Below are 26307 nucleotides of genomic sequence, written 5' to 3' on the forward strand. Positions count from 1 at the left end.
TTCTTTTTTTCTTTTTTTAAATGTATTTTATAATTCCATCACAGTTAGTCAGGCGGCTTAGGACCAGATTTGAGAAGAAAGGGGACACGCCGAACAAAAGCACCAACATTTTTCCACATGCTCTCTATCACCAAAGGTTTCAACTTTTGGTAGGAGCCACTTCATCAAGATTGCAGATAGGAGACGGCAGCCATATAAGCCATAAGCCATAAGTCTATGAGAACCAATATATCTTCCAAGCCACTTAGAAGGTCAATCTTGGTGTCAAAATATACATTTTCTGGGTCAAAGAATCATTTAAAGCTATTGAGAAAATCACTGGATGACTCACTGTAAATAATTTGTTGATCAAGATCTGACATGAGATGAAAGTGTACCCTTGATTATTTTGAGCAGTGTACACGGCAGCTAATCGACACTCTCCCGTGAACATTGATTCCAAACAGCTTCAACTCAGGATACCCTGCTGCAGCACTTGAAGCGAGTTGCCCAGTCTGAGTGAAAATGAGCATATCTATTTGATCAAATAATCATCTAGTGATATTCTCAATAGCTTTAAATGATTCCTGGACCCAGAAAATGTATATTTTGACACCAAGATTGACCTTCTAAGTGGCTTGGAAGATATAGCATTCCTCATAGACTTTATATGGCTGCCATCACTGCAATCTTGATGAAGTGGCTCCTACTAAAAATTGAAACCTATAATGATAGAGAGTATGTGGAAAAAATGTGGTGCTCTTGTCCGGCGTGTCCCCTTTATTTGACTAAGCCGCCTGACTAAGTCACACACCTCAGTACAGGGATTTTGCCAGAAAGAGTAACCTGCTACAAGTAACCCTAGTAGAATTTTTAAAATGTATGATTTTTTTCTCTGTCTAAATGTGTTTTGTTTTTATTGTTGCAGGTCATACAATATTGAAAATTATTTTTTCTTTTTAAGGAGCAACAGAAGAATACAAGCCAAAGAGGAGGCCGTAGCCTGTGAATGGGAATATCAAGACCTAATAAAATGTTATACAAAGTTAATGTTCTTTTCTATTAGACTGTAATAAAGCTTTTTTCACTTTAACATGTCTCTAAATTATATTTGTGGTGCTGAAAACATGAAACAGCAGCTGTAGGGTAGGCAAAGCATTCCACGCCAGAAACCACCGGTTTCCGGCTTTTAAATGGCCATTTTTAAAAATGGCCGCCACAGCCATCAGAATTTTTTTTGCGATGGCCCAATATCCAGATTCATTAAACATGTATTCAGCAATGAGTGTACCAAATTTGATGCTTTTATCACAAAATGAACGATTGTTCAGCTAATCCACCCCACTACACAGGGGATGCACATTTTTGGGGGGTGCTACCCACACCTTTAGCCCCGTTGCTCATTCTATGAATGCACGATCCTTACAAGCTGTACCTCGTTGTAAAGGTGACTAATCAGGCTTTCCAACAATATACAATTCATCACCAGTTGGTATTATTAAAAGGGCAGTTTTTATTCATTATTGATTTATTCGTATAACAAATGCCTGCCACGGCCACTAGGGGGCGCTTTTGAGGTGGCCCAATATCCAGATTTGTTCTAAACATATTCACCAACACATCTACCAAATTTCATGCTTTTATCACAAAGTGAACGATTGTTGTAAAATATTGAGCTAATCCGCCCCACTATCAGGAGAAATAGTCGTATAAAATAAAATAATAAAAAAATAAAAAAAGGTACATACATTGGTCACGCAGAGAGTACGAAGTACATAAAGTCTGTGCATTCACTCAAAATGATTTTAAAAAATCCCCAATATTTCACTGTCGTGTTGACGAGCCACATGACAACGATATAGCCACGCATTTGATTGGCTTAGACAACATTTCTTTCATGGCTTTGTCCAATCAGATGTGTTTGTTTTATCTCGCTGGTGGTATGTTTTCCCCGCCCCCTGTGTGAAGTTGAAAAATGACAGTGTGTGAAGAGAAGGGAGGAGAGGTCGGAACTGTTATGTCCGATAACTGAGCTGTAAATTAGAAACATTAAACCCGAAGTACGGACTTGTTTGGGTAAAAAATAACTTTCAACCGCCAGCTTCCATTTGGATTTAGCCGTTAAAGGATCGTTGCGGCTCGGAGAAACAGGGTGAGTTATTGCAGTGTTTTCTGTCCGGATCGGCTTTGTTATCAACAGGTGCTGCAGGAAGCAGCAGGCTAGCTAGTTAGCTGCTAACGTCAAGTAAAATGAACCTAAAAAAATAAAGTAAGTTTTTGAGAGTCGCTAAAGTGACGCGAAAGGTTCATACTGTACCAACTGAAGGAACTTTATTCCTCCTGAAAATGAAGCTAATTAGTATAGATGTCAGTTACTTCTGGTTTAGTTTGACAGAGGAACTGGCTAACCAAAACAGTAATTTCTCTTAGCTAACGTTAATGTTAGCTAACGTTAGCTGTCACATAACCCTGTCATAAAACTTACTTCCAATTAATATACAAAACTTCTTTAAGGGTCGAGATGGGGGATAATAATTGAGGGGGTCAAATAACTTTAAAGTCATCAAAATACGTACTAATAGGAAAAGGTTTTGCATTTCATTCAGCGGAGTAAAAATATGGAACGAGATGTGTGAATAATTAAAACAATGTTCAAACATCAAACACTTCAAAATCAAATATAAAGAGCATGTCGTCACACGATATAGGAATGAAAACGGGTGTGTGAAATGACAGTAGGTGGCTATTGTTGACGTTTTATTTTTTAAATTGTATTATCACTATTTTTCTTTTTGTGTGTGTGTTGTTGTTGTTGTTGATTAGTTTGTTTGTTCATTGTTGTCTCATTGTGACTACATGGGTGTGTGCTTATGTGTGTGTAAGTTAATAAGTTATGTATGTTTATATTGGTAATAATACGTTTATATACTACATTACTATGTGTTAAACATATATATATATATATATATATATATATATATATATATATATATGGTGGGATTTAATAAGCTTTGGCTTCTTCCCACTCCTTTTGAACACAAATAAGTTTTGAGTCTTGCTGTTGTTTCATTTTGTGTTGTTGTCTTGTCTTTCTTGTTGTTAGTTTGTTTTCAATTGTTCATCATCATTTGTGTTCAAATAAATTCTCAATCAATCAATCAATCAATCAATAACTTTCAGAAACTAACCTACACTTTAAGGTAAAATTACATTCTGACGTTATGTAATTTTAATAATTGGAGGAAGACTTTGGTTAGTCTAACGCTATAGTTTTTGTACTGTAGCACTGCTTAACTAATGTTAAGTTACAGTAGTTTTGGTCATAATTTACCTTTCGCAAATACTCAATGTATTCCTATTAAAGAATAGGATTATTGTTTTGTTTGGAAATGTATTTCTGCAAGTAATATTTATAGAAAATGAAAAGCATAAAGGAAAATAAATTGTCAACCACCTGATGCCTAGGTTAGAAATACAAACTTTTTAATTCCCACCCCTTCTCCATAAATTATTAATTGATTTTAATCCAGCTTCCTTATTGATCAGAACTAATACACTAATAACTTTTCCTAAATTTGTATAAATATAATAGGTATCATCCTTTATCTTTATCTTATAAAATATAAATTAATAACTGATATACATATCTTTACCAAAAATAGAATTTCATTATTAATCAAAAATACAATTATTACTTACATATTTGTCTTCATCTTGCTGACTTTGTTATTACATATAATATACAATTCAAATATGTAATATAATGTACAGTCTCTATATCATGTACAATATCTGACATCATTACAGAATACAAACATCTCGAACATCTTGACAGTGCATCTCTCCACCACCTCCTTCAGTCTGTCCAACTGCCTTGCATCTCTGTGTCTGACGCTGCCTCCCCAGCAGACTGCAGCATAAAACAACACACTTGCCACCACAGACTGATAAAACATCTGCAGCATCTTACTACAGATGTCCAGAGATCTGAGCTTCCTTAAGAAAAAGAGGCGGGTCTGCCCCTTTTTGTAGAGAGCGTCAGTGTTTAGGGACCAGTCCAACTTATTATCCAGGTATACACCTAGATACTTATAACTTGGCACCAACTCGATGTCCACCCCACAGGTATTCACTGGCTGAAGAGGGGGCTTGAACCTGCGGATATCTATGATCATTTCCTTAGTCTTTGAGGTGTTCAGTAGGAGATAGTTCTTGTGACTCCAGTCACTGAAGGCTTGATTGAAGTCTCCTGATATTATCAAGAATGCTTCTGGATATTGAGTCTGTATCCTAGCAACGGGGTCATGTAGAACTTCACATGGAACTTCAGCAGTTGCCTTGGGTGGAATGTACACAAGTATTGTTATGATATGACTAAACTTCCTTGGTACATAATACGGTCTCATACTAACTGCCAATAATTCAATGTCTGGACAGCACATCTTCTCCTTGACAGTAAAATGTGCAGGACTGCACAATCTCTGGTTCACAAATAAAGCCAAGCCCCCACCTTTCTTCTTGCCACTAGCTTTAGCATCTCTGTCTGATCTTATGAGAGTGAAGCCAGGTAGATCCACACTGGAGTCTGAGATGTTTTGATTCAACCACGTTTCAGTAAAACACAAGAGACTACACTCACGGTATACTTTCTGAGTCTTCACCAGTATCTCCAGTTCATCAGTCTTGTTGGGCAGAGAGTTGACATTCCTCATGATGACTGATGGCAGAAAAGGCTTATATCTCCATTTTCGAGCCTTAACTTTTGCACCAGCACGGCAACCACGAAAACACCTCTTCAGCTCAGCTGGAATAGGGTGATGGTGTCCTCCAGACTTGCTCCGTTTCAATGAAAGAAGCTCCTCCCTTGAATAAACTCTTCACAATAAACTCTCTCCACAGAGGTATCCATCAAAAATATTACAAAAAATACATAAAAACTTAGCAAATTTATGCAAAAACAGAGAGCTACCAAACTTTTGCTGCTCCTCCATGAAGCGCATTCCAGAAACAGTCAGTGTCAGTGTGTTTAATTGTGGTCAGCAGTGGTGCCTATTATGTCAATTCCAGTAAAATCTGTAGTGGCTGCATCTAACGACTATTTTGCTACATAAATAGTCATTTGTCGATTAATCGAAGAATTAATTGCACAGTTACTTCATGGCTCTTATTCAGCTATCTATCAATGGTGCTAACTAACAGTAAAGACAATATGTATGACGTCTTCATTCAATAACATTTAGTTGCTAATTAGGAAATGTTATTAGGAACGGGCTTGGAGAAATAATGTGTTTTTAAGGCAAGGTGAGAGCAGGGCTTTTAGCCCTCTGATAGCATGTCCTGGTGGGAAGAGGTTAAAAGCCAATACAACTCTGCCTATAGATCGCTGACATTAGCTAGCTGAGAAGCTAATTATGTTACCTGGACGAATCTGCATTATCTACAGGTCCAAAGTGCCTTTTTTTATGGCTGTATTATAAAACTCCAGCACAACGTCAACATTTCTGCAGAACTTTTTTGTCATAACGTCACAAGCCCATATAGCAGGTAGATTGGCCCATTGGGTTCACTGACCAAAAAAAACCTTACACGTAATTAGTCATAATCATAGTAGACTATACAAATTTGCGATACCACTTTTTGAATGCATTTCTCATGTTTTTTTCTCCGTTAACATTCCTTGATTCCCTCTTACTCATTCTCTCTTACACTTATTGTGAATCACATCATGTGAGATTGTTAAGGCAGGCCAGGAATGTGCAGGCATGTAAAGGTTACCGATCAGGGGAGCCCTCTTGCCTAATAAACGACCCAGTGGTACAGTGAGGAGAGATTTCTGCTGTCTGAAAACTTCAATTCATGTGACACTTCACTGTGTGCACGCTGATGAATGTATGTTTGGCACATCATCAGATATTTACCATTGATTACCAGTTATGGACATACAAACTGCTTAATTGATTAAGTCATTGATGGGCACCGCAACAACACTGGGCTTGCTGTTGGTATTGTTTCGTAATATATAATAATATTCGTAATATGCAGTTTAAAACACAACTGGTGTGCCTTAACAGATTAGTTTCTCTGTTTGACATTGAAGGTTCTGATGTAAATGTGGACAGTGCTATATGTGCTGGCAGGCCATTTATCTATGGAGGGTATACACATGTGCCCACCTGTAGATCAGCTTTACAATATGTAAACATTTTTTTCCAAGCATTAGTAGAACACCTTTTACAGTAAGCAAAAGAGGTTCCTCTGCATTGTTAATGTTATTACATATCTCTTCCTGTACAGAGAAAACACAAGCCTATTGGCTTGCTTTGCTATGCTATGTTATTATATCTACACAAAAGAGTTAAAGTTATCCATCCTAACTTCCTGTGTTTTGATTGACACTGTTGGATGAGTGCCTGTCCTTTATTATCATATTTTACAGTCAGTGTTTTAGGGAGTGGTACTGTACATATTCAGGGAAGCATAAAGATAGTTGGTTGGTGTGGACCAGTCTGGATCAAAATGCCAGGGCGGATTCTGTTTGTTTTGTTTTGTTTTTTTGGTCCCAATCCAGCCATGCACCTGGACACAAGCATTTGTTATGATTATGTTACTTATGATCAAAATCTAGGGAGTCATCACATTTTGCTAACACAGCGACATGACAAGCAAGTGCACCAACACTATATAACAAGCCAGCTAATATTTCCCACTAGTCCAACAGGTGGAGAAATCCGCCTTGGCATTTTATTTCAAGAATCTTTCAGAGATTAACTCTCGTCCAGTGGCCTCCTGCATGGTCACTCTTCCGTCCTCTATTGTCTTTTCCCTCTGCCGTGATGTCCATAGGTGATGCGGAACCTGATTGCATTGTACACAGTCACATGAGAAGCAAGTGCACCAACACATAACAAGCCAGCTAATATTATCCACTAGTCCAACAAGAGGAGAAGTCCAGCTCTGCCTTTTACTTAGGTCTCTGTCGGACTGTCTGAGATCTACTCATGTCTGGTAGCCTCTTACACGGTCACTCTTCGGTCCTCTGTAGTCTCTTGGCTCTGCAGTGATGTCCGTTGACGTTGCTGATCCTGATTGCATTGTACGCTGTCCCAGTTTCCATTCAGGCACAGCACCGGTGACATTCCTCACCTAACTGACTGTTAGCTATTGGGGAAAAATCTGTAAATCACAGGCAGGGCAGCCAGACACATTGACAAGAGAAAACAAGAAAACAGAGCTCTCTGAATTGAATTATATTTATATGGCTGTCTCTGTCTCTAGAATCTGCTGACCCACTTTACAGCCCACTGATGTGTGTTGTCACTATAACAACTAACAATAATTGCAGTTTTGTTTTTAGACCAGCTTAATTACCACAGCAAAGAGTGCAATATCTCATCTATCGTATTCTAATTCTGTGACCGCGCCGATTCATTTTGAAAGAGCAGCAGCAAATGGGAACGCTCCAGCTAGACTCTCAATTTTATCTGTGACAGACATTTTACATTGATAGGGCTGGCTCCGGCTTTGGCCAACATTAGTTCACTAACAGCTAACCTGTTCTCTCTTGTTGACATTAGGCTCTAAATGAATCCGTTGACATACTGTAAACTAATGTTTTAGCTAACTAAAGGCTAGGTATGCACCATATGGATTTTTCTCAGTCCATACTGGTAACCAATAATTATCTGCTTCTCATGGCCGATAGTTTATGTTTGTTTATAGTTCATAAATTAAGGTTTGAGCACACCTGAGGGTACCCACATGCCCAGGGTTTGTAGGTTTGCCTAACAATGGCATCACATAACCTTTGACTTCTCTAGCGGCTATAACATCAGATGATACATTAGAGAGTAATTGTAAATCATACAATGCCACAGAATTATACTCCGTAACAGTAATGTGGCTCATGCCAGCTGCCAAGCTAATGCTTACATCAGCGATAACATATTATAACATTCAACACGCTCAAAGTTATTTTGAGAGTGATTGTTTTGAACATGAATGAGAGCTCTGGTTACCCCACCATTTAATTTGTGAGATAATTTCAGATACAGTACTGATTTTGTGGGAAACACTGTTTCATTAGAATGAAATGTAATAACATAAATAAACTAAACTTAACATTATCACTCCACTTCACAACAAAGGAAATAATTTTACATTCCAGTTAGTTGGTTTGCATATCTCATCTTGCATTAAATCCAAGGTAGTGGCATAGTGGCGTTTCCAACTGTAGACATTAAAAAGCCACTACTAACTTGTCACCAAACCTGTATTTGTTCTCTCTCTTTTTGGCTGACAGGTTGGATACAATTTTAGATGTTGGTTCAAAGTCCCAACTGTGACTGTTTCGTTTATATGGATGTATTGTAATGTGTTTTGATTCCAGTATGACTGTTTGTATGTTGCTTCTGTATGTAATAGCATAAGAAAATTGTGTGTGTAGAGTTAAACCTAAAAGGGTGGGATTTTTATAATGTTGCATAATGGCATAAATATGAGTGGTTGACATATTACTGACAAGTATGGACTTGAGCCTCCCTTTGACGTCTGCAATTTAGTTCCTGCAAGGTCTCAAGCCTGATTTCCACCGGGCGCGTTACTGCAGCGTCACGTCAGCGTCGCGTATGACGTTACAAATAGGTAACACTCTAATCAATGAGAGCATTTCTACTGGGCGCGTAGCGTAACGTTAGCAGCGTCGCGTCAGCGTCTCTACGCGAGCATTAGGTAGGACTTCTATTTCTCCGCGAGACGCTGCCAAATCGCGTGAATCTCAACAGAGCAGATTGCACCAGACAGGAAGTCCGACTCAGAATCAGCGTAAAACACTTCCGCCCCTTTCAAAATAAAACACAATACGCAGTTCATGCAGCCTAAAACTACTTCACATTAACATTATGTTATGACCGGGGCACCAGATCAGCAATCAATCAATCAAAGGGTCTCAGAGGATCGGCGACACGGACGACAAGAGACAGATTGTTGAAGTGGAACATCATACAATCATTTATGACATAACATATTGTTTTTATAAGGATAGATGGTCAGATCAACATATCTTTCACCTCAGAGAAGCAAAGTAAGTTAGTTTTTGTTGTTGTTGTTTACTTTATACACACAGTTTATCCATAGACTGTATAAATAGAGTTTAAAGTTTATCACGGGATCTTGCGGTCTCCTGTATGGTCAGGATTATCGCGTGATCTCGTTATCTCACGTGTATACGGCCGGCTCGCTAAGCTGACGTGCTGCTGCTGTAACGCGCCCGGTGTGAATTGACAGACGCAGCAAAAACGCTGTGGAGACGTGCTGCTGCTGTAACGCGTCCGGTGGAAATCCCCAGTTAGGATTATACTGTCAAAATGTTTATGTAAATCGGTAGAAATTTGTAAGAGGAGTAAGTAGAGATGCATGATCTGGATTTTTTCAGGCCGATCCGATAACTGATAATTACCTGCTTCTCATGGCCCATAAAAGATAAGATAACCTAAAATATTGCATATTTTTGTATTTCATAAAGGAGTCCCTAACTTGCAACTTAGGGTTTGAAAGTTTAAGATGTAGTGAGTAAGGATGGAGGATTGGGAAAGTATACAGTGCTTCCAGATGTGTCATTACCTGCCGAAATCTTTGGTCTTGTACCATGGAAAATGGCTGATTGTCAAGCGCCATAAATTCCATGATTTTGACATGAATTGCTTTAGCTTTTGGACAGTCTCAAGTGAACTTACTGCGTCTGTTGAATGGACAGAAGGGCACTTTCCTTTTATTTTGGTGGCAGCATTAGCTTTCAGATTCATTCAAAACAACTTTGTTGTAATGGTGATTTTTTTAGGTGACTTTTAAGATCGATTGTACTAAAACTCTCAATAGTTTTGCCTCTGCTTGTAATACTCGCCCCACTTGTTTTGCAAATTGCAATGGAGTTGTCTCTCTTCTCGACGGTCAAAAACTTCCATACCGGAGATGCCGTGTTTCACTCTTGAGTTGTCCTCTTCTTTTTTTGTGTTTTATGCTTTAAAGTGCATACTACCACCTTCCATACTGAAGTTTGTAGTGCAGTAGCTGTTGAGTAAGTTTGCAGCAAATCTTTAAAGGTGCATACCACCAATTATCGGGTCAATTTATCTGACAATTTTTCAATATCGGAATAAAAACAAAAAACATTAATTTTCCAATCTGTAAAGGTGCATACCGCCAATTATTGGGTCAATTTTTCTGACCATTTTTCAATTGCATAATATTAACAAAAAACATTGATGGTTCTGATATTGTCCTGCAGCCCTAGGAGTAAGTTAAAGTGTGGAGACTGGAAATTAAAAAAGAGCTAAAGTTGAACAGTAAATCAAAATGGCTGACTTCCTGTTTGTTTTAGGGTATGGGTCCAAGAGGCCAAGCTTATCTTAGCCACTGAGCTGCAGGTGCATGTGCTTCATCTACAGATATATAGGACAGTTACACCCTGCTGTTCTAAAAGTCTGAACTGACCTTTTGGTAGCTCTACTGCAGGCATAAGAGGTCGCGTCACTATGGTGATGGGGTCAAAGCTGACTTTTACAGACACATACATACACACACTGTGAGCCAGTGAAGCAGAGAGGTAAGGACAGGCATATCAGGCAACATGCCAGCAAAATACAAAAGTCCTCTGTTCTCAGGAATGCTCTCTCAATCACTCTCTCACTCTCATTCTCACTCTGGTTCTCTGACCTGATTGGAAGTAGGTGGGTGTAAATCACATGTTTAGGATATTATAATGATTATTTTAACATCAACATGATATGGGACAATAACATATGCCAATTTAACAAAATCTGTTATATTTGTTTCAATTCACAAAATAATAAGTAAAGAAACATGTACTCTGTCAAATAAAGTAATTTCAAAGTAAAGGCATGTCTTAAAGATTCAAATATTGATATTTTCACTTTGTTTAGATACATTGGATCATCCCCATTGAACTGATTACTTCAATTACATTTTTTTTTCAATAATATATTGATTGAAATTTTCAACAAGCAAAATGTATAAACATTCAGAAAACAATCCCTCCCAATAAAACAATCTTCTCGGCAAAAGAAGAAATAAAAAATGTTTTATAAAAAACATATTAATTAATATTCAGAAGAAAACAATATAAAAAGAATGAAATTAAATCGATATTTACACACTAAGATAAAAATATATATACAATCATCCAGCTGATTTAAAATCACAAGTAATACATTTGGTCATCATCCCATTCACTTTCATTATTTAAACCTTGGTACTCTAGCTGTAATACAAGTTATCGATTAACTTAAAGTGCATAAACCCCTGTTTTTTTTCTAATGCCAGATTGCAAGACATTTCCTTTATCCATTGACTAGAATTAGGCCTCTCAATATCTTTCCACTTTAAAACAATTACCGCTTTGCCTTGTAACAGACAGAAATAATTACAGTAGTTTACATTTCAATCTATATTGTTAAACCCCTAAATGTGATCCAGTTAAGTTCAAAATGTGTCACTAAGTCGGAGTCATACTTGACTGGGGCTTAGTTTATTAGTTCCTTTGAGCGAGTCAATGTGCTTATTTCTAGGGGGCTGCTTGAGGATTGGTTAGCAGGTTCAGTCTCTCAGTAAAACTTGACTCAGTCAGCTGAAACAAACAAATGGGCTGAGTGGTCAAGTCATCTTAAGAAAGTACTTAGCCGACCTTCATTTCGTTCCGCTATTAAAAAAACCAAACAATAATTATTTACTTCTTACAGACTTTCTAATGGTCATACATCCAAATTGGATTTTATGTTTAAAGGGCAAAGCAATATATCACTGATAACTCCACATATATTTATTTATTGTACCATTACTTCATAGTTGAAAACGTGCCAACATTGACTCTCTTCTCTTCTAATTCAGTGAATCGTAATCATCTAAATTAACCAAACTATTTTAATAGAAACCCAGTGTGTGTGTGTGTCTCTTCCCCCCTCTCTCACTCATTTTGGCTGTTTTCTCTTTGCCTGGTACAGAGTGGTACAGCCCTTTTTAAGAATGTGTGTGTGTGTGTGTGTGTGTGTGTGTGTGTGTGTGTGTGTGTCTTTTAGTGTGCACTGTTAAACACAAGATAAGGGGCAGCTCTGCCTCTGCTCCTGCTCCCAATGGCATTCACAGTACACACACACACACACACACACACACACACACACACACAGAGCAATCATAGATATAATTTATCTATCTATGGTTTATCTATGGTAATCTTTGGTGACAATGTTCACAGCTAACTAACAGTGCTTACTATCAGAAGCATAAAAAATATATATTGTACTGCAAAGGCTCATTGGACTGTGTTATAAACAGTTCCTGTTCTGGTTTGAATGTGTTTTAATCGTGTTCTGTGTATGTTTTGAGCGTACATTTATGTATATAAGTTCGATTAGTGCTCCTGTAGTTGTATTTTTGTTGAAAGTTTTCCTCTAACTAACCCTGGTTTAGTTAATTGGAATAAGTAATAAGACCCACATTTTGATAAACAGGATTTTCATTGAAGTCTTTCTGCTTGTAAACATAAGCTGTAAATTGATACAGACATTAGCTTGTTAAAAAATTGGCCACAACATAGATTAGCCAATCCAGAAGTTAGTTGTGTGATTTATTGTTGGTGTCAGACATGACATATCAAAGTAACTTTTTAACACAAACTTTGTTTGTTGTGGTTCACTGAACACTCAATCACCCTGTGCTTGATCAGTCATACCAGACTGCTGGTGACAGGTGTAATTCCCTCGAAGCACAGACAGACACAAGTGGCTTTCCTATGACTGGTTTATAGGTTAATTTTTCCTGCATAGCATGTGCGATAATATTATTATAAATATATATATATTGTAAGTAAAATACAGATAATATTTCACTAAGTAAAATACAGAGAAACCAAAATACCTTGTTGCCAGCATGCTCCAAAGGGAAACATCTTCAACCTTCAGTCTTCTGAGGTGCACGTTACTTCAAGTCCATTGTAACAAAAAAAAGCCTTTTTACCGGAGCACAATTGTCCATGCTTACCTCATGAGCTGAGCCTTCAACTTTAAGCACGACTACAAATGAAAGAATGTTTCTGTCTTAGAAAAACGAACAAATTATACAAATTATCTAGCAATATATTGGCAACAATTACAGGTAAATGGACACATTTCACAAGACCGTCAATAGTATGACCTTCACTGCTGAATGAGTAAAAGAACACCACCTCTTATTATGTAGCTGTCTTCTAATCCATGTCTGATAAATATTGGGAAGCAGAATGTCTCCAACTAGTTTAATGACATCTTTGTTTTTGCTTTCTCCACAGGTAAAAGTATCATGGTCACCCTGTTTACTAAGCTGCTCTCCTAGACCCGCCTGATATAAACATACCTCAACATTCCTGCAATCCACACAAGCACAGCCACATTTGACTCTTGGTGTGTTTGTGTGAGTGATGACAACTTCCCATCTGAATGGACATGTTGCCGGGGAGGGAGGAGGAGGAGCAGATGAAGAGCTGAGGGGGGGGCAGCAGCACCGGGAAATGGCTGTTGACTGTCCGGGAGAGCTGGGGAGTCGAACGCTGCCGGTTCGACGCTCTGCACAACTGGAGAGGATACGACAGCACCAGGTATGTGCACAAACACAGACACACGCACTGGTTACTTGTGCTTATTTCACTCAACATGTAAGTAAAAAAATATTTATTTAAAGTGCACTTAGCAGTAACCAAATCTGATTTAATTGCTTTGTTTTGCTAGTGCAAAACCAGAATGGAAACAGACAAAGTGTGGTAGTTCACAGTCACTACCCAGTGCCAGCATAGTCTGCATATCTTTGCACTAGCTGCCTTGACAAGAGTCAACAGCGGTCATCATGTAAATGTTATTGCACACTCCCCTATAAATGAAAATCCAAGCCAGTATTTTTGGTCTACATAGTTAAATAGTTAAATGAACCGAATGTAATCAAATGTTGTTTGATTAGTTGTTTTTTTATTCCATCACATAGATTGGCTGTGTGCAAACAAAACCTTTCACTGTATGTTTTTTTATGAAGAGCAAAAAAAAAATCACAGGCAATTCAATTTCATCAAAAATGACACAGAATTTTTTTTTCATGTTCTCCTTAATAAAAGCTCTTTAATAAGATATTTATTAAATTCATAATAGTTATTCTTATAATAATACATCCATGATGAAACCACAACCACTTCTGTAAGACGAAAAACCCTCAACACAGCGTCAACAGTTTGTTGATGTGTTTTCCTACACTTCACAAGAGTGTGTGGATGAGGCAATAAAATATTACATTTAAATAATTTAGCAGCCAGTTTGTATGTTAGCTCTACCATGGTTTCATGCTACACTGTTTACAGAAATCGAGCCAAACAGCAGGCTGGTTGCCAGCAGCAGTGCAAGGTCTAAGGCCTGAGATACATGTGCTGTTGACTTGGTGTTCGTGTGTGCATGATGGCTGCCTCGGGTGTCAGCGTCTGTTTGGAGAATTGATTGTTTGGAAATTTATTTTGAACATATATTTATAAAAAAAAGAAAGCGAAATGATCATACAAACAAAGTACTATTTACAGAAAATGCATAAAGCAAAAGAAAGTGTCATCCCCCTTCTCCAAGAGATATTAAGTGATTTTTTTGCTATCATAGATAAAAACTGGCAGGTGGTCACTGATATTGCTGAGTGATACTCCGCTTACTCTGTTGTTTTTCAATGTAATTGGTAAATATATTATCAATTACAGTGGCAAAATGATATGTAATTGTGCTAGTTGTGGTCATTTTTACTTCAATGGAGGAAGTTCATAAACTACTAATATAAATGATCATGTTATGTTTCCAGTTAATGAAGCTGTGTGAAACTAGAGTCTAACTTCTTATCTTTCAAACTGTGTATCATTTTAACCATGTACGTGAGCCTTGGGTTTACCAGAGTCGGCGAAAGGACATCTCCTCGCTATTAGACAATGGGCGCTGCTGTTTTTTGGGGGGGGGGATTTGATGTTTCTGGGTAAACCAAATCAACATCACCATTACTAACCATAGTCATTCGTCCTTCACAATAAAATACAGCACTGTAAAAATACAGACACACTTTCTAATGTCATCACCCAAGCGTTCTTACTGCTTTCCCTCATCAAAGTCACTTTGCGTATTGTTATTAGACATGTAAATCTTCGTGTACACAAATTAAACTTACATGAAGAAGTGTTGGTGATCTTATTTGAAATGCTCACCAAACACCAGAAAGTGCTTCGTTGCGGGTGTGGCCAGATAGGGCCAAAAGTACTGAACAGAGCAAACGGTTCAACGGTTAGTATAATTTGACCTTTTTCTTATACTTAAGTTTTGTTTTTTATGTGTGTGGTAGGAGGATCTTCGCCGTCGCAGAGAGGAGGAGGGTCGGCAGCTGGACCTGAACGCCTCGCTCAGACTCAGGAAGCTCTCCCAGCATCCCCACATTGGCATCGACAACCCCACATTCCTGCAAGACTCATACACACTGCAGCAGCCAGCGCTCTGCAACCAGCACACACAAGCACTGCTGGGTACGCACACACACACACACACACACAGATGAAAGAAGAATCCACATCATTAATGTAGTAAAGCTCTAAAGGGACATTAAATCTATAAAGATTATTTCAAATGTATTAAAAAAACAAAAGGATGCAGAAGAGGAAATACAGTGGAGTGGAGGAGGAAAGGAAAGGAAAGGGATGGAGAGAGAAAGCTGGCAGGGAGGGAAAGGAATGTAAGGAAGACATGTCTACCGTTGGGGAGGACATTCCTCAGGGAGGGAGAGAAGGACATGAGAGCCTCATGAGGGCGACTTCATTAAAACTTTGTTAGGGGTGGAAAATCTAAACACACACACCATTATACAATCAGGATCACATAATATAGAACTTAAGTCTTGACTTGAGGGATGGGATGCAGTCTCTTAGAAACACATTCATCTAAAGTTACGTCTTCTGCCATCAGGTTCACATGTTAAAGTCCAAGGTTTAAATTTGAGTGTATGTGGGTTTTTTTGCAGAGTTGGATGAGTTGCTGCTCTCACTGAAGCAGGTCCGGGGCTGCCTGTCTGACCAGCAGAGTCAGAATGACATAGAGCTGGTTCTTGCACTACTAAACAAGGTAATATAAAGGGAATTATTAGATGGAGAGAGATTCAGTTAATATATAATTGTGGTATTTTTCAAGACACCGTGCCCTCAGATGTAGAAGGGATTTACAAACACAGAGACATGCTAAAGGGGCCTCACAAGATTTCCAGGAAAGACTGGAGGCTACAGATAGACAATTCAAATCTTTTTTTAATTGAAGCTTTTGACCTGCACTCTTTTGTACCAGTCTATCATACTCTTAACCCATTAAGACCTAAGCATTGTTTCTAAACAATCTCCCAAAACCTGTGGGTTTTCTGAAAAACTGCCAAGTATGTCAACTCTGTGTCTGTAGCAGATAGAGACATGAAATCAAAAACATTTAAAAGCTTGAATCCTTGGCGTTCACTATAGAGAATTGCATTTGTCCTAAAATCCATTAGGATTTAAAAATAATCTATAATCAACATCATTAAAAAGGAAGAATTATAAAATTTGTCAGCATGTGTAGCACATAGAAATGTGAAATAAAAAAACATTGAACGGCTTAAACCCTTGGCTTTGACTGTAAATGATTGAATCAACAACAAACAAATAATGAATAATGTATTAAACCGTGTGGCACATAAAGAAAACGGTGAAAGCCATATTTTTAATAAAGCAAACTTCCTTAACTTATTTTTCTGTCAATTCTTCCATGTGGAGGCGCATGAGAATCTTTCCACACATGTATTTCAGCAAATCGTGTTGCATTTAATCGGTTATGTGTCCTAAAAACGAGACGAGATCATCCAAAACATGCAGCAGTGTTTAAAGGTATATTACATGAAACATTGCATCTGTTCTAAATGGGTTAATTTGGATATATTTATGCCCAGGCATAAAAATAATTCAGTTTCTCATGGAATATTGTACCTTTGTGACTGCAAGGATATATCCAGTAGCCTTTTTTAAGAAATCACATTTAAAGTGACGAAACCTAAATTCAGTTTTTGCTCCTGGCCTGTATTTCTTTACCTTGCACGGCAGCTGGATTATTGCTATATCATGACATCACACGAGAATCTCAGGATCACAAGCTGGCAAATCCATCTCGCCAGGCTCCAAGTAATGCCTTTTGAGACAAACAACTGGAGGTTCTGGCCAATCAGTGACGTGTGTGTTTTACGGGTGTGTGATGACAAAGGAGAGGCGACTGTTAGTTCTAAACAACAATGCTCCTAAAGAGGATCACAAATTTGCTTTGACAGGCTCTAAGGGGGGTCTTCAGGGGAGGGAGCCCCCTCACAGGATGGACAGATATGCAGGAGATGCTATTAGCACAGATCAACATAGTAAAATGACAATAGATAGAATGTGAGAGGGGAAGATAGAGGGAAAGGGTAGAGAGGCTGAATGAAAAACTGAATAACAGCTACAGTGATGTTTGTTACTGACAGCACTGCTACTAGCACACTGCTAGTTGTTTGTTTTTTTTGGCAAATTTAATTTCTCTTTTAATTAGAATAAAATTGAATTTATATATACACAACACTTTTCCAAGTGCCCACAATTGTCATGAATATTGGGGGGGGGAATGTGTCTTCATATGTTATACATCTTGAACTATTAACATTATTACAACCTCTCCTGTCCTCTCCTCTCTGCTCTGTGTAAACAGATTTTCAGTGAATATTTGTCACGTGACCGTTCGTCTCAGCAGAATTAAACATGGCTTCACAGTGTTGCTGAGGAGCAGAACTTAATGTTTTTAACATAAATATGTGTTTCTTTTCTCGTTTAGTCTGACTTCCAGTCAGCGTTGAAGATCCATAATGCCGTGGCCACCAGCATGCACCGACCCTCTCCTCCGTACCCACACACACACCAGGCGCTTCAACTGGCCATGGAGGTATATTTCACATTATTTTTATTTTTATTTGTTTATTCCTCCACAATTGTTGCTGCATCTCGGTCATCTAAAGTGAAGTCCAGATTAGTGAGTGTGCACTGTAATAACAAAGGAGACAAGAGACAGAGCCGCTCTGTTCAGCATCAATCAGCCAACTCTTTTCTTTGTTATCATATTTTACACAATGATACCCGTGCCAGTTTTAGCTCTTCAGAAACAACTTAAGCTGATAAAGAATTAAAAGCAAATACGAGAATCTAGCTCTTTGAAGTTAGATTTATTTTTGGGGGTGAATACCAGGTGACACCAGATGGATTATAACTAGTTCAAGTGGCCAACATTCAGGATGCGAGTTCAATCAGTGCTGCAATTATTTTTCTGCCACAGTGTTGAGTTGGCTAGCTGCAAGAGCTATTCATGGTTCATTTCAGTGGAATCTCATTAAAGAGCAGCACATTATTTGTGCTACATGCTGGCATCTCTGCCCCCTGCCCTGCATTTGGCTTAAATTAAGAAAAGCTTTCAGCTTTTGTACTGCATTCCCAGAAACATGTTCCTTTGTTGTTGACAAGGAATTGGAAAAACAAAAACAAGTAACAGTGGGCAGGACGTGTTAAGCATTTAAAATATCTTACCATAGTTCAAGTCTGGTGTACATCTATCTATCTAGCTTTAGATTTTATTACAGCTGCAGAATAAAACCTTAATAAATCCTTACCCATATTTTAAATTAAGGACAAATCTCACAGATTATCTTCTCTTTTTTCACACATTCTCACATAATATTATTAGTAAATCACAGAAGATTTAATATTGCCCAATTTTCTTGTGCATTATTTCTACATTTTGATGCATTATTATCTCATACCACTGTATGATATAATATGTACATTTCAACCTTGTGCAGTAATATTTACTAGATCTTGTATGTATCTGGCAGTATCATGTGTGTTTCATTTTTATTTTAATTGTTGATATTGTTCTATACTTTATATTCTTCTCCTTGTTTATTTTATATTCATGCTATTTTATACTACCTCTTTTTTCCTTTTCTTTTTACTGATCCTTTTTTTCTGCTATCCACTTGTTGCTGGAAGTAATAACGTTTTTTATCTTATCTTGCATCTAATTTAGAGAATAAATGGTTCCTGAAATGTTTTAATAAGCCTTTGGTCCATATTCCCTATCAAGTACACTGTTATTCCAGCATGTTGCCTTCTTGTGGTTGTCATTTCAAGCTCCTCTCCCTTTGTCTGTCCATGATGAACCTCTTATGTTTAAGTTATCCTGGTAGCTGAGCTTGTTCTGCCAACTCTTCAAGAAATCTTTTTTGTATCCTCCTCACATTATCAAATCTGCGATTCGTGGCTCTAGACCAGATGACTCTTTCAGTTGTAACGAATATGAAATAATCAATTAAACTTGATGCCTTGTATTGTGAGCTCAGCTTCAGATAAACCCATGATTATTATGTTTCAGGGTGGTACAATATATAAACTGAGACAAATAATCACTGCTATGTTCAGAAATGTCTGCAGTTAAGACGTAATATTTCTTGTGATGATGCCAATAATGTATGTGGTTCCAGGCCAAGAGTCTCATCCAGTCAAGTCAGAACAAAGAGGGACTTGAGCTCCACAGCATACTGTCCGACACACACATCCAGGTAGATACACACACACAAACACACACTTTTGTAACTTTTGGGTGAATTACATAGACTTACATTCATTTCCTGCAGACGCTAACCAATACCTGCCAACCCTAACCCCTATCCTAACCTGAACCCTAACTGAGGTGTGTGTTTATGTGTGCGTGTTGCAGTCATTGCTCCTGGCCCATGACAGCATAGCAGAGACAGAAATGCAGCCTGAGCCACTGCCTGCCCAAGGAGAAACACTGACCCAGTGGGGAGGGGAGACTGTCAAGATAGTTCGCATAGAGAAAGCCCAAGACATACCACTGGTAAGACTCTCACTCACTCACTGAAAATTACCAAGTTAACTGTGATAAGATGTTATGATATGGAGTTCACACAGCCCTTTCAACAACTATAGTTCCTTGAAGGCATCAAAGCTTTAACCATGCTTTGTTTTTTGCTCTCTGTCAAGCAGTTTAAGCTTTCCTTCAGGAATTTATGCAGTCATGTCTTTGTTTGTCCATAATTTCTCTGCATTTCCGTGTTTGTCCTTTAGGGGGCGACTGTTCGTAATGAAATGGAAAGTGTGGTGATCAGTCGTATCGTTCGAGGTGGAGCAGCTGAACGGAGCGGACTTCTGTCAGAAGGTGATGAAATACTGGAGATAAACGGCATTGAGATCAGAGGGAAAGATGTCAACCAAGTCTTTGATATTCTTGTAAGTATATCCCCATGCTGTTCTTTAATAAAGTGATAAATATCATCACTTAGGGATGCAATGGGACACATAAATCACGGTTGGGTTCATACTGCAGTTTATAGTCACTTACAGTCCAGGTGATGAAGACAAGCTGATGAATAACAAGTGCTTTTCTCTGTGTCTCTGTGTGTGTATTTGTGTGTGTGTCAGGCGGACATGCACGGCCTCCTAACGTTTGTGCTCATTCCCAGCACTCAAAGCAAACCTCCTCCTGTCAAAGAGTCTGTGGTGAGTACTCAGTCGTGAAAATCAGAGGGCTCGGAGATGAGCAAGTGTTGACAGAAATGGAGTTTGATCATGTCTTTAAACTGTCTTCTTCCTCTCTGACAGATCCATGTAAAGGCACATTTCGACTACGACCCGTCAGACGACCCCTACGTGCCGTGCAGAGAGCTGGGCTTGTCTTTCCAGAAAGGAGATATTCTCCACATTATCAGTCAGTCAGACCCCAGCTGGTGGCAGGCCTACAGGGATGGAGATGAGGATAACCAGCCATTAGCTGGATTGGTACCAGGTACTGCACTCTGCCCGTTCATCCATTTTTGTAGTCTTTTTCAGTCTGCAGAATATGGTTAGATTTGGCCCCTCAAATGCAAAAGCCTTCCACTCTTTATTGCATCATATGACTGCTGTTTGTTTTTCTTTTATATTCTATTTCTTTTTACACAGGGAAAAGCTTCCAGCAGCAGAGAGAAGCCATGAAACAGACCATAGAAGAAGACAAGGAGCCAGAGAAGTCTGGTCTGTTACCTCATACCATGAATAATCAGTATAAAATTGTAGTTTGATTACAGCAAAACAAAATAAAAACAGTGTGCATCATATAGTTGTTAGTATAATGTATTTCATAACTGGATTAATGTTTCAAGGAACTGCAGGAAACATCTTCCAACACTCAACACACATAAATTCCAAGCACAAAATGAACATGAGCTCATGCCAAAATATATTGATTGATTTTGTAAAAGATATACGTCCCTTTACATTAAATGCATAAGATTTTTTGCTGAAAGATGTGTGTTAAGTTGCTGCTTGTTTACAGGGAAGCTGTGGTGTGCAAAGAAGAACAAGAGGAAGAGAAAGAAGCTGATGGGAAACACTCACAGGATTGATTGTATGATTATTACAATTTTATCACATTTTATCACAATATGACTCCACTGAAAACAATAAATTGTCATATTGGATTATTGTCCAGCACTTGTACTTCTTTCTAACCTGCCTTACAATTATTGGATCAATATGTAACTCTTTCATTTCTTTTTTTTTCATTTACCCAGACATTGATAATGAGGAGATTCTCACCTATGAGGAGATGGCTCTGTACCACCAGCCGGCCAATAGGAAGCGGCCGATTGCTCTGATTGGTCCAACCAGTTGTGGGCAGGCTGAGCTTCGACAGAGACTGCTCAACAGTCAACCAGAGCGGTTTGCTGGAGCTGTACCCCGTAAGTCTCTCACACAAACACAAACACACACACATACACACACATACATACTAACGTGTGTGTGTGTGTGTGTGTGTTGCAGACACCACGCGCAGCCGGCGAGACGGTGAGCTTGGTGGCCGAGATTACCACTTTGTGTCTCGTCAGACCTTTGAGGCAGAATTGGCAGCAGGTAAGAGTTTCCGTTAGTGCTTTATGTTTCAGCACTATGTATAAAAATAAAAAAATATTCAATGTATTTCAAAATTCTGTACTTTTTTCTTAAATGGATGTTTGTTTGTTTTTGTTGTTTTTTTGTTTTTTTTTATTAATTTAAACAAAACACAACATAAATCACCAATGGACAAACACAGTAAAACAAAAAACAGAAAAAAGAACGACAACAAAGTCACAAAACCAACCAACCTAAATAAATAGATAAAACTACAATAATAAATAAGAACTTTAACACATTAAAACTAAACAGGACACAAACAAACATCAAACATAACTAGAAAATTTCCTCTGGGGAAATTCTGAAAGGGCCACAGGGGCTACTGCCGGTGTGTGTACACTATGATGAGATTCTTCAGAGATTTCAAACTATTCCCTTTAACCTCAAAATGTGTGTGTGTGTGTGTGTGTGTGTGTGTGTGTGTGTGTGTGTGTGTGTGTGTGTGTGTGTGTGTGTGTGTGTGTGTGTGTGTGTGTGTGTGTGTGTGTGTGTGTGTGTGTGTGTGTGTGTGTGTGTGTGTGTGTGTGTGTGTGTGTGTGTGTGTGTGTGTGTGTGTGAAAAGTAATAGCACACCGATCCCGATCAAACAGCACGTTTTGATATATAATTTGTCCTGCAACTCTTCAAGTTGTAGGACTAGTAGCGGGATGAAATTGCGTCCGGAAGAGGAAGAAGAAGAAATCCACAGTATAACAGTAGTGCTCAGGGCTTTGCCTACACACTGCACACTGGTCCCTACAGCTATTGCTATATGGTACCAGTGCTCGATGCGATTGCCCCGAGGCCCTAATTACCAGCCCATCAAGCGCTATAAGATTTAAGAACTTATAATAATATGAAGACATCTTGGATCTAGTGTTAATAATACCATATGAATACTTGAACCAAATGTGGCAAATGACACTTTCCTCCATGTGTTTCCCAGGAAAGCTGATCGAGTCTGGTGAGTTCGAGAAGAACCTGTACGGGACAAGCACAGACTCAGTGAGGCAGGTCATCAACACTGGAAAAATTTGTGTGCTCTGTCTGCATACACAGGTATGTACACACACATTGACTAAGCAGGGTGGTGTAATGACTGAAGAGAGTGGTTTTTAAAAAAAATCAAAGATATTAGATTCATCCTCTGAGCCCCAAGCCGTTTCCTGCACCTCTATGAAATCACCACAATCATGACTAGTGCAAGCAAAAAAGGAAGAAACACAAGTTGAATTTCTCTGATAAATAATTTTTTAAAAATTTGAATGAAATGTTATTTACATACACAACACCTTTCCAAGTCCCCACTCGTGTTATGAATATTGGAAAATAAAATTGTGTCTCCACATGCTATACAAGTTGAACTATTTGCATTTTTACAGCCTCTCCTGTCCTCTCCTCTCTGCTCTGTGTAAACAGATTTTCAGTGAATATTTGTCATGTGACCATCCGTCTTAGAATAATTAATCATGGCTTCACAGTGTCACTGAGGAGCAGAATTTAATGTTCTTAACAGAATCTAGTTATTCCAAACGCTTTATTTTTGGCGATATTTTAAATGAGACATGTAGTGTAAAGTGATTTTGACAGAAATATCATAATTTTAAGCTTCAATGTGGTTACTTTTTCTAATGGAAAATGTTGAAGATGTGATCACAAAAACTGTTTTAAAGTCCAAATTCACATGATAATGCCTGTTTTTACAGTTTCTTTCTATAATAAACTGTGTGTGTGTCTGTGTGTCTGTGTGTGTCTGTCTGTGTGTCTATGTCTCTCTGTATGTCTGCAGGCTCTTAAGGTGCTGAGGAGTTCAGACTTGAAGCCTTACATCATCTTCATAGCGCCGCCCTCCCAGGAAAGACTCCGAGCTTTATTGGCCAGAGACAACAAGAACCCCAAGGTTCCTGTCTTACTGTCCACATTGCTTGTTTGCAGTTCGTCAATGGACGAAAGAAGAACAAATATCACCGGTGTTTGCATCTGTGTTTTCCTAATTACTGTGTGTGTTGTGTTGTGGACAGCCCGAAGAGCTGCGGGACATCATCGAGAAAGCCCGGGAGATGGAGCAGAGCTGCGGTCACCTGTTTGATGCGGTCATCGTCAACACAGACCAAGACAAAGCCTACAACGAGCTATTACGACTCATCAACAAACTGGACACTGAGCCGCAGTGGGTGCCCTGCTCCTGGCTGCGCTGAACACACACACACACACACTACACATTCACACACAACTGTCTTAGAGTGACGGTGGAGTACACAATCTTATTATAGAGATTTAACAAACTGGAAGCCGAAATGCTGTGTGAGAGTATTAGTTTCATTAGGGCCACTGTTAGGAGAAAACAAATCTGACATTTTTAACAATTTTATGAGAAAAATACATTTTTTGTCTCATTATTTTATAATAAAATGTGAGGAGATAAATTGATACTTTTTGAACAACCATACTATTACAAGTTAATTTAATTTAATTAGGAAAAGTCATGGTATTATTAGATACATTTGTAACATTAAAAGAAAAATGTTGCAAAAGAAAATCCATAATCTGACCAAACCAAGCTGTAATTTTACCTGAAAAATTCCTACAAAAGTGCGATTAAAGTTCACTAGAAAAAAAGTCCTAAAATTTAAAGAATAAAGTTATAATATTATTATCTGGAGGAAACTAAGTCCCAACTGTGCTCCAACACTACCTTTAAACATATCCAGTTTTGTGACTTATGCATCATAACTTGTTTAAATTAGTTTCAGCAGCCCATCATGCTCTAGTTATAACATGACAAAACATTTTGTTATCAAGCCTTTTGTCATAACACATTTTTTTTTGTTTAGAAAAAAAATACTTTTTCCCTCTTTATCATAAAATATTACAACTTTATTCATGCCATTTAATGACTTTTCTTTTACAGTTGTGGCTTTAATTATTAACTTATTTCTACAACTTTTAACATAACATTCAACATTGTTTTCCTTTTCTCGTAAAAACTTACATTATTTCTGTAAAGGGGTTTTTCCCCCATTAAATGTATTGTTGAGTTTTTTTGTAATAACAGCTTACTTCCCACATCATTATGACTTTTTAAATTGTCAGATTTGGTATTTTCCTGACATTGACCCTAATGCTCTCTTATAGTGCAGAAGAGTAGACACTCAGTACACAAACATCATCTTTTGGACCTGTTGGCACTGGTAAATATAAATACATGCATTTTAAAATGTGTGTTAACTTTCCTTAAAAGGGCAGTTTGTGTTTTTTGAAGTGGGGTAGTATGACAACTTTGAAAAACCTGAACTATCCTTTTAAAAAGAGGGAACCCTTTATCTTGGGTGGTGCCTGGGTGGTGCCTGACTCCGTATTGTTTGTATGACACTGGTCTCGTTGCTAACATCACAAATCTTAGTGAGACCAAAATAAGGACCTTAAAAAACCTATTTAAAACTTTTTTTCTTTCTGTTTTAAGAGTTGTTCTTCAGAAATGTGGGGACTCATTTATGATGCATCCTTTGCCTTTTGCCTGTGATCATTTCAACCATTATTATGATTAAAAAATATATAAATTATGACAGTCATATTATTTTTTTGCAGTGCTGCGAATCCATGTAAAACTTTTGATTTTTGTATTCAAGCTTTTTAGTTTTTTATTAAAATTAACTCAGGCTTGGTGTTGGTCCTGAGCACAAAAAAACATGTGCAAATGAGGTCAATGGTAAGGAATAAATGTGAAGAATCACACACACTTGCGGACATTTAGTACTAATTTTAAATCCACACTGAGCCACAGCGATTATTGCTATGAAGAACACTAACTCACACACAGTTCTGTATGTACATAAAGTGCATTAGATGCTGACTTTCTACCGATTTGTGGCCTGAAGCTGCAGCCTTCTTAACCCAGACTGACTGGTTTCTGGCTGGCTCTCCTGTTAAAATGCACACTTTTGCAAGAAACATTAGCATGAAGGTCACAGCACTTGATATTTCCTGTCTGACTGTTTTATTATGTATATTTATGTGTGTGTGTGTGCGTATGTGTGTCGGCGTCTGTCCGTCTTTGACGTTTCAGTATTGGTATGATCTGAAGTAGACCTGATAAAATATCACTGTTATCACTAGATATAGAGCATTTATATATTTGTATTATTGAAAATAGATTTATGAAGTCCAGAATCCACCAATAGGATCGCAGGTTTCACCTCAGCTGCCGTTGGTCCAGGAGGAAAAAAGGGAGTCGGGGGGGAGGGGGGCGAAGTGGAATTAAC

The 26307-nt window shown here is 38.2% G+C and overlaps 1 protein-coding gene across 1 annotated transcript; it reads left to right on the top strand.

Annotated features, from left to right (window-relative positions):
- The first annotated feature begins 1943 nt into the window (after nucleotides 1-1943).
- On the top strand, nucleotides 1944-25607 carry pals1a (protein associated with LIN7 1, MAGUK p55 family member a). Its single transcript, XM_059353737.1, has 17 exons — nucleotides 1944-2131; nucleotides 13316-13621; nucleotides 15376-15553; nucleotides 16045-16145; nucleotides 17898-18005; nucleotides 19594-19671; nucleotides 19830-19970; nucleotides 20201-20362; nucleotides 20555-20632; nucleotides 20735-20918; nucleotides 21074-21145; nucleotides 21447-21518; nucleotides 21685-21852; nucleotides 21935-22024; nucleotides 22992-23104; nucleotides 23835-23945; nucleotides 24067-25607. The coding sequence occupies exons 2-17, from the start codon at nucleotides 13445-13447 to the stop codon at nucleotides 24241-24243; spliced, it is 2010 nt and encodes a 669-aa protein (XP_059209720.1). The 5' UTR covers nucleotides 1944-2131; nucleotides 13316-13444; the 3' UTR covers nucleotides 24244-25607.
- The last annotated feature ends 700 nt before the right edge of the window (nucleotides 25608-26307 follow it).

The sequence above is a fragment of the Centropristis striata genome, chromosome 16 (assembly GCF_030273125.1).
Source record: "Centropristis striata isolate RG_2023a ecotype Rhode Island chromosome 16, C.striata_1.0, whole genome shotgun sequence".
Classification (NCBI taxonomy): domain Eukaryota; kingdom Metazoa; phylum Chordata; class Actinopteri; order Perciformes; family Serranidae; genus Centropristis; species Centropristis striata.